The 14,337-nt window shown below is 33.1% G+C and overlaps 1 protein-coding gene across 3 annotated transcripts in view; it reads right to left on the bottom strand.

Moving 5' to 3' along the window:
- Positions 1-14,337, bottom strand: part of LOC148830363 (disks large homolog 2) — a 107,094-nt gene that overhangs the window by 31,365 nt on the left and 61,392 nt on the right. For all 3 annotated transcript variants that reach the window (XM_088920533.1, XM_088920534.1, XM_088920536.1), the window contains one exon: positions 10,504-10,618. In XM_088920533.1, the coding sequence (XP_088776659.1) occupies positions 10,504-10,618 (115 nt within the window). The remainder of the gene's footprint in view (positions 1-10,503; positions 10,619-14,337) is intronic.

The raw sequence follows: 14,337 nt of genomic DNA, 5'->3' as shown, positions 1-14,337 counted from the left end.
GAAACTTCACACTGTTTAACAAATCCGATCTTCAAAATCTTATTATGACTACTTCCTTTACATAAATAACATGTTCCTACTCCTAGTAAACTTAAATATTAAGCACTCATACATTGTTTTTACTTGTTAGTTGTATTTGTAAGCTACACACTCTTGTAATATGAAATGTATTGACAATCTTAAAGGACTACTTCACTTAATTACCACATACTATGTAGGACTTTATATAATATCTGAGTGGTTAGAAAGATTTTGTCAGATAAAGGACAAAAGACAGTTTATACAGAACAGGCAAAAGATAGGTACCCTGTGAATCTATAAAAAAGCACAGAAAATATATGTTTTTATAAAATTGTAAGATCATATATTTCTGTTCTTGGCACATAAGAGAAAAATACTGTAAATCACTGCTTCAAAAAAGCCAGAGGAATCAAAAACTTACAAATAAAAAAACTAAGCACATGTTCATTTATTCAGGAATGAATTCATTCAGTCTATTGGTACAGTATCTTTGTGGCTTGAGTAGAAATGTTTTAATTGGGTCAGAAGGTGCAATTTTGCATAACAGCTGTAATGTTTAACTACGATTTTTCACCCACATTTCATTATAAATGTGTGACTGTCTGTGTGGGAGTGTACAAGTGCTTACATATATGTCCTGTACATGAATTGTACAGTACATGTATTTGTGCATATATTTTTGTGAGATGCCTGGGTTAGATCTGCAGCTTTCTATCTGTTATATCTCAGATGTCAGGACAGAATGGGTTTAAATGTGAATCAAATTACTGTACAACACAGCATAAGTGCCCAAAAGACAGTTCTGACATCAGTTTCTGAGAAGGCACAAGATTTTGCAAATATTTTGTTATAATGAAAGGAAGGTATGTTCATGCATATTCAATTTTAATTTGTAAAACCAGAAGACATGAATTAAAACACTGTCCACTAATATTAACCTCATTTTAAAGGTCAATGTTGGACTTTTTTGGATAGAGTAAAGTAACACATGGAAAATGCTGCAATAGATTAAATTCAGGTTGCACATTTTCAGCATACACTAACAAGAGCCCACACCAATCACAGGAACCACAACTGATAAAGAAAACAGAATCCAGGACAATATTTATTGTGCTCTTAAATATTTTCTGACTATATTTTCAGAAAACAAATCTTACTCATTGCTCAATAAAAAACTGTGAATCAAAATACCTGAAGTTAGCAATACATGTGTCACAGATGTATCAAAGCGATTTTTACTACAACAGAATTTCCATTTCAGAGACAGAGGAAGGAAGTGCAGAACAATTTAGGAAGAGGCAACATGAATCCCTTGGAAAATGCCCTGAGAACTGTTGCTTCATTAACGCATTCATTCAATTTCTCTATACAAAAACATTTCTCTGATTTAGCAACTCATCTATAGATATATTACTATGTTTAAAAATGAAAATACACTCATCTGGTGCTATTGCAATATTCAACACTAGCTTCAGTATAGTCACCATTAAATCTGAGGTCTGGCTAATCTCTTCTAGCTGAAATCGAGTAAAATCCCATTTCTGAGCAAAGAAGTGGAGTCCATGTGAATCCAGCTAACATCTGACAGTCTGCTGGACTATCCAAATGTGCAAATGAACATCCCTGGACTCCTTCCCTACATCATGTAGGAGCACTAGTGCCATAAACCAAATTGTCACAAAACACTGGTGAATTAAACAGAACCATAAATTGGCTCAGCTACTCTGATTGTTTTTCAGAGCTTTAAATATAATACTTTAGAGATAAACAGCACCTCCCTTCCCACACAAAAAAAATTGACAATTTTACTCTAGTATTTTTTTCTAAAAAAATAAAGATATTTTTGTGTCATAATCTGCATGAGGGCATACTGTATCTGATGAGAAATATTTTCTTACTCACTGAAGGACAGACTAGCCTGAGGCCACAGAACAGTTTACAGTGCCAGAAAACATTTCAGACTGAAGGTGGCAGTAGGTTATGTGAATGTAAACCAGAAATTGCCTGGGTAAGGAAAGCCAGAGGTGAATGCTGGAGGATCACCACAAATCCCTGGGAATTAATGCCACAAGATGATGAAAGAGGTATTTCAGATGACCTAATGTTTCATGCACTATGGTTAATTTGTTTTTCTGCTGCAACATCAAACATTCTTCCGTTCAGTTCATAAGTACTTTTAACTTCAATAGAATTAGACGTTACTTTCTTTGGTACATAAACTTGCCAACTCATGCATACAGTATATGCTGAGGTCCTCTGGCCTAGGTAATTTTTATTCTGCTTTCATGGAATAAGGTTTGCTCACAAAAGCAAAATAAGAAAAATAGAAGTCCCATTATTATATTATTGCCATCTCAGTAGACATAGACCACGGACCCTAAAGTTTATGATAACCTGTATAGCAATTTTACAGCATAACAGCAACTGAAAACATGAATGAAAATCTAGCCAGTGATATGTCATGATCCTCACACATGGATTAAGACAGGGAAATTGCCAGCTTCCAGCAAACACTTGCATAGACCTGTACCTCAAGGAACACATCACTTTGCATAAGGATAACAAGTACTGTACTGCAAATCCGATGTGGATTTGCAGAGACTCTTATAAAACATTTCTGCTGATTGTTTTAGGACCTGAGTGAAAGTGTGTGATTGGACTCCTCATTAGGACCGTGTTACACATCGCTGAGAAACACTTGCCTCCAGGCAATCTGCCCATCTCATTTGAATGGCACTATGACAACCTACCTGTAGTTTCAAACTGCTGTATTTGGCAAACTTGCAGTCTGCTACATAATAATAAAACTCTGGTTATATTGTATTATCCCAATCATGAAAAGATGTAATTACAAATGTGGTACATTATAATAGGTTGTGAAGATTTCTCATCTATTGACTGAGCGGCTGCTCCAGAATTGGGTTCTGTTTTCCCCAGATATGGTGTTTAAAGGTTAATCATGACAGTAACACTTTCCTTATCAGTGCTGACTGCTAGGCATTTAAGAAAAAATAAAATCAACAGGAAAATTAATAGTAATGCTGCAAGCACTCTATTCACAATTTAAAGAAACATACTCATACACATGCTTATACGGTATGTGTATGTATATGATTGCATACTGTACATCTACTGTAGATGTTACAGAGAGACAAAGGAATTGATATGTATGCCACTAATCTCCACTTCAGTTAATTTCTAAGTCTACTGACAAAAAATAATTGCATTAAGCAGGCAGTCTTCAGTGAAATTTGGATTTAGAATAAGCTTTTGACAGATTACAATATCGCCAAAAGTATAACACAGAGTTTGTAGAATTAGTTCCACAATTTAAGTACATGCCATCAGATTTTAATGTTATATCAAAAACGTTGCTTAGTCACTCCTTCAAATCTTTCATTCTAGTAACACTTCAATGAAACATGTCAAAATATATTCATGCTTCTGCATAGCATAGTAACAAGTGGATTCCACTATTTAAATTTAAATATTGATTGGCACTAACAGCACCCATTGTATTTTAATAGGAGGATGAAGGAAATTCTATCTGGATAAAATAGAAATAGTTTCTTTTATATTTAGCTACTGTACAGTATGTCGAGAAATAACGACAGATTTCAAAATGGGTGCAATGGAAAAAATACCATATACCTCTATTTTTAAAATGTGTAAGAACACTTGTGATCGTGTTTATTGATTTATAATTTTTATTTACAGATACAGATACAAATAACATTTTATGACAGAAAACTGCATTATATAGCAAACAAAGAAGATGATATAAATATATAATCATATTATGCTCTACATAAATATTTTTAATGGGTTCATAAATATTTTAAATAATTCATACTTGTGCTGAGGGTTAATTGTATTGTTTATAAAAATTGATTATTTACTTTCCCTTATGAGGATTTGCATTGGATGTGTGAGTACAAAATGTTCCAAAATATTTTTCTTCAATAAAACTGAGTTTGCAGAATATTCTATTTCAAACAGAACAGAAGGTTGTGGGAAGTAGTTTTTATAATGTTGCTATGGTAACTTGCTGATACTGATGCAGAAGAAGCTCTTAAGGTGGTTTTAAAGAAACCCAGAAAGAACACCAAAGGGGCTATTTAACTTAATATGAGCTTATATAAGATGAAGTCAGGCACTTTCAAATGCATGTTGACTGCATAACGCCACAAGACAACAGCCTGGTAATTAGATGGCATACTGTAGTCATCCAAATGCTTTTTTGGTTTTGGATGGCCAAAATGCTGTAGTTGGATAGGCTTTAGTCATTTCTGTTTTCTTTGGGTTAGTTTTGTCTCTTATTTCCTACAGATCTCAGCAGATTGCAGTGCACTTCTAGGACTTACTACAAAGAGCACTTAGCCTAACATCATTCTGCGTGAGCTCAAAGGGATTGTGTTAACAATGCTGATGTTTTATTCAAAAGGCACTGCATCTTTAACTGTTTTGCTCTGTGCAGATGGGTCTTGGTGTTAGATTGCCAAATATACAAAGTTCAGAATAGAGAGATGGTGATAATTCCATCCACCCATTTACAAATCATGTGTAAAAAATTGCAATTACTGCAACTAGAAAACAGTTACTATTAAATAAGGTGACTGTCAGAATGAGTGCTTATTCAGTCAAACAGCACTCAGTAAGTAGGTAAGATGCATTTGACAATCTATGATTGAAATAATAAATAAAAAAAATAGTTCATTCTGAATATTTTATTAAAGTACTAATAACACTACTATGACTATAGCTACAGTCAAAACTGTTAATTTTGTTTTAACTCAAGCAACTATTTGTGATCATGACTCATAATGGGAATAATAACTACAATTTAATTTACAATTTATTTGGGGGTATTTCCATGCATGTACTGTATATGAGCATATTAGAACAATAACATACAAAGTGACCATATATTGGTATATTTTAGTTTAAATTCAATTTAAAAGTGAAAAGTATTTGGTTGCATATGTCTTTGAGATAACAGTTTGAAGTTATCTCAAAATTGTATGAAGTCTGCAACCACCTGAACTCAAAAACCTTTTTACGTAATCATTTGAAATGCTTTGCTGGGCCTTTTCTGTAGCCAGTTTGAGTTCTTGCCACTTTTTGCTTCTTTCTCGCTTGATTTTGTTCTTCATCATGTTAAATGCATGCTCAATTGACTTTGAAACTGGAGACTGATTTGACCAGTTTAAGGTTTACCACTATTTTTCTCCTGAAGAACTCCTGGGTAGCTTCAGCCATACTGTATGTTTTGGATTGTCATAATACATGTTGATGTTCCTTCCAATAAGAAGAGAAGTGTTTTCTTATACCAAATAAAATGTTAACATCTTCATTATTTACATAATCAATGAAGATACAATAAGTGAACCAGTTCAAGAGGTGATCATGCATGCATAGACCAAGACATTACCTCCACAATGTTTCACACAAAACTATAGTGCTTAACAGCATCTACAGTTCATTTCTTTCTCAAGCCTTCAACCTTTCCATCACTTTAGTAAATATTTATCATGGTCTCATCTGTTTCTGATGTACTGTATATGGACTTTATATATGTACAGGTCTATAGTCTAGTCTATAGCCGAATAGTAATATACTGCATACAATAGATGAAGTTTATTAAGTGTGTACAGTACATATACATGGAATATGACATGTTACAGAACATGGAACAAGTAATAGGTTTATTCCATGCTGAAAAAAAGAAGAAAGAGAACACAACGTTTCGGCCGTGGAGCCTTCTTCAGGTGTGAGGATGTTACAGAACATGCCTACTTAAGCTCTTTGATATGTGAGCTTATATAAAGAAGGACAAATGTCAGAAAACATGTCCTAGTAGAGGTAATTGTTTGATACCAATGGCACAATCTGAAAAACTCATAAATAAAATGTTTCAGAAAAAAATGTTTTTGGCATAAGCTTGTTAATCTCACACCTGAGTTTCATACTGTACACTTGTAACTTTCTGTATAAACGTTTGTTACTGTTAGGGAGGTACAAGAATAATTTAAGTAATTTTACAGCTGTCATGATGAAACAGTATTTTATAAAACACACAAAAACACCCATCCAAAGTTGACTTTGTTGACCATTCAAATATTGGTGATTTACCAATTATCTTTAGATAATGAAGAAAGTGAAATGCAGCAACATTTTAACAACAAATAGTATACCAGCTAAACTACATCATAATGCATTTTCTACTTTGTAAAGTCTGTTTGGATTTTTTTTCAATTAGCCATTTCAGGATTTTTGCATGGTACTTGAAAAAGCATGATTTCTAAGACACCTACAGTAGCTCATATCTGCCATCACACCTAAAACACAGCATAAGGAATACATAATGCCTGTACAGAAGTGAGATGTAAGCAATATTCTATGTAGGATCAAAATGCTTACCCTAGCTATTTATTATAATCTAAATTTAACCTTTAGTTTCTGCATTCCTTAAAATATTTGACTCCCCTTTGGCCTTAATATAGCGTGTTCAAGTTGATGAATATACACTATTGACCTGGATTGTGACCATTATTTTACTTGGGGCTATTATTTTATAGCTTTCCCTCCATTTGCTAGGAAAATTATTATTTCAGTTATCATAATGCTGACCTGAGTTTTAAAAGCATTGAAAAGTTGCAACATCTATTGTAACAACTTAAAACAAGTAAATTGGTTTGCTTATGTGAATATATAGTATACTGTATGTTAAATGTTACATCATAATTTACAGTACAGGTCCTCAATTACAATTGCATAACGTTAGTATACATTTTCATCCCTACCAGGTTTACCAACAGATTGTTAGTTAGGTGTTGCTTAGCTTTTTTGTTTAGCAAATTAATTTTAATTCATTTTTGGTTAAAAAGATGGAACTTTGTAAAAGCACACCAAATTCTCCATGTATGTATAAGGCAAAAAAACGAATTAAGACCCTGAGCAAAATAAATTGCTTTTAGCATTTTTTATTCTACACAATTGTAGCTATGAAATCCCGAATTCCTCTTCTGCCAATATAGACGACTGATTTCTCTAAAGTGTTTGTTGTGGCTCTAAATCCCATATAAAGACCACAACTTATTGTGTCAAAGAAAAATACAAACTTCACAGCTGAAATGATTCTAACCAGATAAGGTCACATTATTTCAGTCAGCCACACATCCACTGTGGCTGCAATCAGCAATAACACACTATGACAATGAAAATCAATGCTTGAGTTACAGTACATCTGAATTTTTTATATATTTAAAATATATATTTAATCTGCTTTAAATTAATTTGTATTTAACTACATTGATTTAATATGCAAAATGTTTCTCTGTCACAGTCTAAGTATTATTATAAGATTGAAGGACTCCAGAGTCATTGCAGTTTTTTTATGATGAGGTTGTACGTGGTGTGTCCGGACACAGGTTAAAGAGACAGCTCTTAAAGTTTTTTTGTACATACTGTAATGATATTATAAAAAGAAACAAATGTTAAAAACATTTTTTAAAAATTTTGCATGCATGTTTACGAAATGTAAATTTCCATGGTTGATGCTCCAGTACTGACCAGAATTGCAAAGGAATAAATATTTGCCGTCCTGGGTGCTGATGTGTACTTCAGTGTAAATTGTTTTGGACATGGGCACTTCAAATACACTGAGGTGGATCTCGTCTTTGAAAAAACTCTTAGAGATACTAAAACTTTTTTTTTTCCCCAGTTTAACAATATTCTTTGAATGAATGTAAGAGCTTCATTCACAAAAGCTTTTTACACTACAGTATGCAGTGTAGCCTATACAGTGATAAGCCTATGAAAAGGTTCAGCCTATGTAGAAACTAATAACAGCATAAAATCTTGTAAATAAGGCCCTAAACATTGTCAAGGAAAATATAAATATTATATGCAGATCTTGAAGATAAAGATACAGAAAAAGTGAACTCAAAATTAGTCACTCCACAAAGTTACTGTAGTTAATATTTGCTAAAACGTTTAAAAATCAGTATCACATTGCTGCTTCAATTCAACATTAAAGTCCGATAATTAGGTTGGAGCCATTTGTTAAAATAGATCTGGCTAAATGAGCACAAAAACATTTCCATCAATCAAAGAAACGAGTAAGAAAAGGTATTCAAAAAACACACTCTTAAAAGGTCTTCAGAAAACTGAAGAGATATTAAGTTGTCCAGATGATTAAAAGAAGTGAGTGTTACATTAAGGCATGTATTTTAAAGACAGTTCAATTGAAAGAAATGGGGGGGGATACTGCTCTTATCTGAAATTGCATTACTGCATTACTAATGACATTTAGTGACTACAGAGAGGAGAAAAGCTCAATTTTCTACAATTTTAGGTTTTGCATTTGATGAAAATTGCTTCCAATTGCTGGTGGAAGGGCTATGAAAGGCTCTGAAGCTGACAATACCTACAGTAACTCAAAACAAATGCTTGAAAGTGTATTTTTCATAAATTTTCATTCAGAACCTTAGAAGTTATATGCCATTTTAACAGAGAACTACAGCGTATATAGCATTTATAAATTATAATGCTAACATTATAAATTATGTAAATAAAATTTTAGAAGTAGCTGTATTAGCAGCAGTGATAATAATAAAAAATAATTATTTTGGTATTTGGAGTGTATTTTGATTTATTATGGTATACACAAAAAAATCTGTATTATAAGCTGTCTGATCTAATGTACAGTAACAAGAAATGTTCAATGCTACTGAGTCTATGTTAAATGTTGAATTGGAATGTATTAAATCATGATGCATACAGTAAATATTCTGGGATTCATTAAACATTTATTCCAATTTATTATTTACCAACAGTAATATGTAAGTAAGCACAACCAACACAAACTGCAGATTTTTTAAATTATTTTTATCACTAACAAGCAGCATAATGTGAGTGCAAATACCATTAGAAGGGAAAAGAATGAACAGAAAAATAAAATGCAAAGAAATGCAATTAGTGAAATACATAGTTCTTCATTCTAATTAGTGTTGCCAGAAGAATTTGAGATGACAAAGTTCCTCGACCACCACAGTGTGCAGTTGTTTATCAAACAAAAAATAAATAAATTGGGGCCAAGAAGTACAGTACTGTACATTAAATGCAATACATTCCAATACTGTTTGTGAATCACACAACACTGAACACTTGCATTTACAATTTAAAGTCTCAAAAGCTGATATTGCTCTTATTGTGTCTACAACAAGCTGCATAGCCAACCAGGTGAGCATTTTATGCAGAAGATTAAAAACTGGGACATCAGATCTTTCACAGTTCAGTCTTATCAACACTGGATGCCTGCGAGTGCTTAACTAGTATCAGTCAGGAAAGGGAATTCAAATGTAAGGAATTTAATAAAAGTAGCTGTCGGGAAGATTTAGTGAAACAATTTAAAGCAGAGGGTGTTTAATTGCAACACAACCATTCCCTTTTTCTTCAGTCTCTCTGATTTTTGTGATGCCCACCTGGTATCAATATTTTGCTCTTTTATGAAACACCAGCAATTATGTTGCCATGTTCTCATGACTTAAAATAACTTAGCATCAATGGATGCCCAAATAAAGAATTGCCACTCACAGCATCATTTTAATGCCTTAAGAGAAATAAACGCTATCTACAGAATGAATTCACAGCAGATAAATACTGTAAGTATTGATAAAGATACGGACGGAAATATATATAGATAAAATACATATATTGGAAACTGAATCCAGAGATGGAGCTCTTCACATCTAATCTTTCCTTTTTTTTTATGCAGTGTTGTACAACATAAAGCAGATTTTCATTTAATACAACTGTTCAACGAAGAGTTAAATTTGCGAGGCGAAATGCCCCATATGCTGTATTTGTATGAATTGAATGAACTGGAATGCTCCCTTCTTCAAATTTTTGTAGCAAATAAGGGCTATTTCTGATTCTAGCTGACAAGTAAGGCAAAGAGAAGAAAGAAGACTCCTGAGCGAACACCTTTAGAGTGTGATTCGTGCTGACTATGTTCTCACATACAGTAGCAGATGAACGCCAGTCAGCGGTATTAGTGAATGGGGCTGCTGCCAGGGGCCATGGAAGCCTATTCTCATGGAGGAGAAATTGTGTTCTTCCTGGAGGGTAGGATATGTCAATCATGCCAGAAAGCAACTGAACTGTGCTCCTATGGAAATCTCTTCCTAAAAAATAAAAATGAATCTGTACAATACTGTCATTACTGCTGTACATACTGTACCTGCGAGGAATGCTGTGCATATGACCTTTTTGTGAATGTATTTTACAAGAATTGAAAAATAAATCATAACTCTCAGAAATGATTTCTGAAAGAAAAATGTATTTATTCAGCCCTTGCAAACTAAACCTACTGCAGTATCTAAACTAGAGCACACTAACCCAGGAAAACGGACTCACAGAGGTAAAAGGTTAAAAATGCATGAAATAAATAAGCCCACTGAGAAAACCAGAATTTCCTACCTGACGTAAAGAGAACGCTTCTGGTTGGTTCGTAGAGAGCCTGATCCTGAGCTCATGCTGTGGTTCATCATCTGCTCCCGTAAATCATGGATTTTTGCTTCAAATCGACCGTATTCTGAAACAAGCATGATAAAAATGGTCTCAACATCTGTTTCATTCTCTATTTACAAGTGTGCTGTTCTTAAACAGGATCTGCAGCGAAACAGAGAATGCAGAGCACAAGAAACTCAACACTCTGTGTGTAATCAATACTATCAAGGCCAACAAATGACATGGTCAAAAAGCAGCTCTGGGTGCCCAAGGTCAAATTGTAAAGAAAGTAAGCAATATTTGTTTGTTGTAGAATTTCCAAACAGAAAAAAAAAACAGTTTTTAAACTTGACTTTTAAACTTGTTCTGTGTTACTGTATTTGTGTTTTATTTGGAAGATGCAATGAAAATCCGTCTAAGTTGTATCATTCTTAATTACAAGATCAGATAAAAGGGCAGCTCTGCATGCTTCTGCCTTCTAGTCACAGAGAAATGCAGACACAAGGCAGGGATAAACTGACATTACTGAAAGAAAATCTACCGGTAGTGCTGAGAACACAAAAACCTAACATTCAGAGAAATATTGAAAAGCCTTCCCTCCTAGTTGAAAGTATTCAGGCCTCAGTCTTGTGTTAAGCAAAAATACTGTACTTTAGTAGAAATTCAGCATGGGAAAAAAACTATAAAAAACAATCAATGGAAGTCAGCCAGCACATGTAGCTAACTTCTGACTTCAATTTATTGATTATCTGTAAAAAGCAACTTGATATGAAGTGGTTTAATAAGAATGGTAAAAAGATAGAAAAAACACAATTGTCCAAGGCAAGTCTCAAAGGAGCTTTGCAGCCAATAGATTCTACAGTTTATAGTACTACAGAACTGCAAAAAACTTAGTTACAGTATGTGTGTTATTGCCTAAAGTAAAAATAACAAACCTTTATGACCTTAGTAATGCAAAATACTCTATCAGGATGATTAGACTGTACATAATGTCATTTATCAGCAAGGACATCCTATAAGCATTCAAACTGTGGCAGTGTACAGGTCCCAGAATGAAAGAAAACAAGGCCAAATATGGAATAATATCAATATTAAAAGCAGCCTCATTCAAATCATTTTTTTAATTCAAGAAAACATCTTTGAAATAACAAGAAGGAATGCCTCCCTTTAAATATTAAACCCCAAAATAAAAAAGATAATACATCAATCTTTCAATTTTCTAATGATTTTAAACATGAGTGGGAGGCATTCATTAAACATCCATACAAAATTAAAAAAACACATAAGGATCCACTTTAGGTATGTCCAATCCCATAGGGCATACCATCAAATTAATAAGTAATTAACTCATATACCCTGTGAAGAATGCTCGTTTCCAAAATTATCCATATTCATTGGACATCAGAACAATGATAAGTGTAGTAATATACTTTCTACAGCTCATTATACATTACATATGTACAAGCCTTTTGTTACTTTACTGATACAATCTATTATTGCTACAGCAAATGAGTTTCAAGCTTGTTTTTATAAGGCTGAGCTTTAAAGAATTTTGCTTTGTACTGTATAAGAACAATGTGCTTGATTAATGATAGACCTTTCAGTTTGCTTTGCTGTACCTTTCCTTTATTGCTGTAAATGCTAAGTACTATGGTACCTATTGTACCATACAAATCATATATTCAGTCCATCTAATGAATTTACTGTAGTTGGATATCCTTTGATATCAGCACTTCAAATCATTAATACACTGGAATATTGTCAATATAAAAAAAAACTGTACCAAGTTCACCAAAGAATGACAGTATGAGAAATAATTCAATTGTATGATAAAATGAAAAACTAAAAACATGAAAATTACAAAACCTTAGGTTGATGGTGTGGTTTTGTTTGAGGTTCTGTTTAAACATACTTGGTTTTCTGTACATTTATCATTTTTCCTTAACAAAATTTCCCTTTCTTTCCCACTTCATTTGATATTAATTTTAAATGTAATAACTAAAAGCAATCAGCTGTTTATTTGCTGATTTGAACACCATCCTCACTTGTTTTACTTAATTAAATGAACCAGGAACTTTGCCAAATAGGCTATTGATGAGACAGAAACAGCTCACCTGCCTCCATAGAGAATCACAAATATTTTGGGGTTGTGAGCCATTTTTGACAAAATGGAATACATTTTGCATGGCATGATCATAAAAACTCTTTTTCTGATTAATTAACATAATCCCCAAAAGATGGTTCTTTTGATGTGAAGGAAGAATGACCTACAGCAGTTTCCTAGTTCTCATAGCCCAATCAACATTATCAATTAAAACAGCTACAGAATCCCAGTTTGTTACTCATGTACACATTTTGTTCTAATTTTGCTTGAGGTGAGATGGAAAAAAAACATTATGCTATCTCAACTGCATTCACACTCCTCCCCACAGAAAACAACTATTAGTGTAAGCATAAATCTTTTACTTGAAGTACAGTATACACGTTCATAACCTTACACAGGTAGATTAAGAAGTAGATACAAATGTTCTTCCTGCATCACAAAGGTGTACTGTTTGCATACTGTATATGGGTACTGTATATTCACTATATGTGCCTGGACTATTGTGACGGTGCAAGTGATTTTGCACTAATGCATATTTCATCAATGTGTAACAATTTATGATTCTACATTAGTCTCACTATTATTAAAATAGTATTATAATTAACTTGAACATCTAACTTAATATGTTCCAAGACAAATTATGTATGTTTATAATGGAGTTCTATAATATTGTTCAGTATGTGTCAACTCCCATCACTATACAGTATATATTATATACGCATTGAGTTACTTTTAATTATGTAACATTCTTCTCAAATATGTTATAACTAATTGGCATTCTGCCCAAAATTATAACTCATTTTATTGACATTCTGCCTTCAGAAAGGTGGCTTACAGAACAGCAAAATATGATTTCATTCTAACAGTGCATTTATAACAGCACACAAAATACCCAAACAATAACAAAAGAGTTCTAAACTTATACTATTGCTTCATACCCGAGTTAACATGACTTAACATGATTTAAATTTCTCCCTATGACTTGACTACATTTACAGCTACAGTAAAAGGAATGGCTGATGACTCAATCACCTGTCATTGCAAGATATTTTTAAGACCGCTATTTTGAAGCTAAATTCACAGAGAGCAATGACACACCCCATTTCCATATATTATTTTAACAACCTATCACAGAATTTTAGATTTGCCAAGCCATATCATTTAGTAGTGAACAAAAGCAAGTTTTGACGTTTTATAAAACCACTCTAAATATATCCCTGTGAACAAAAGAAAAGTAGTAAGGTTAATTTGTGATAAAATCATCCAGGATTCATGAGTATCTTTGCTTAGATTCTCTTTTATAAGTGTAAATTATATCAAAATCAAAGGGAACATTGATTAAAACTCCATTCTCTAGTATTCCATATGGAAAGGAAACCGCCAGGGAGCAAATAGTTTGGAATGAATAATGACAGATTGCGGGTAGCTTGGATACAAGACTGTCAAATGGTGGATAATGCAAACAAACCCACACAGAATAAAAAAGAAAAATATGAGCACTGCCTTTGGCAATTAAGGTACTCAAATAGACTGATTTGTTTTTTAGCAGCTAAAGATATATCAAAGGGCGCGCTTTTAGCCGCTAAATCCAGAATTAGAATCAAAGTAAGCAAGCCCTTTGACATGTCTTTTCCAAATATCTTTTCGGTCAACATGTTAAAAAGCATTTTAAATCTATTCTTTATCTATGTTTTAATACC

Source organism: Atractosteus spatula, chromosome 7 (assembly GCF_055471065.1).
Source record: "Atractosteus spatula isolate fAtrSpa1 chromosome 7, fAtrSpa1.hap1, whole genome shotgun sequence".
NCBI classification, from domain to species: Eukaryota; Metazoa; Chordata; class Actinopteri; order Semionotiformes; family Lepisosteidae; genus Atractosteus; species Atractosteus spatula.
The sequence above is the reverse complement of the archived record's forward strand: the minus strand, read 5'-3'. Positions and strand labels throughout refer to the sequence as shown.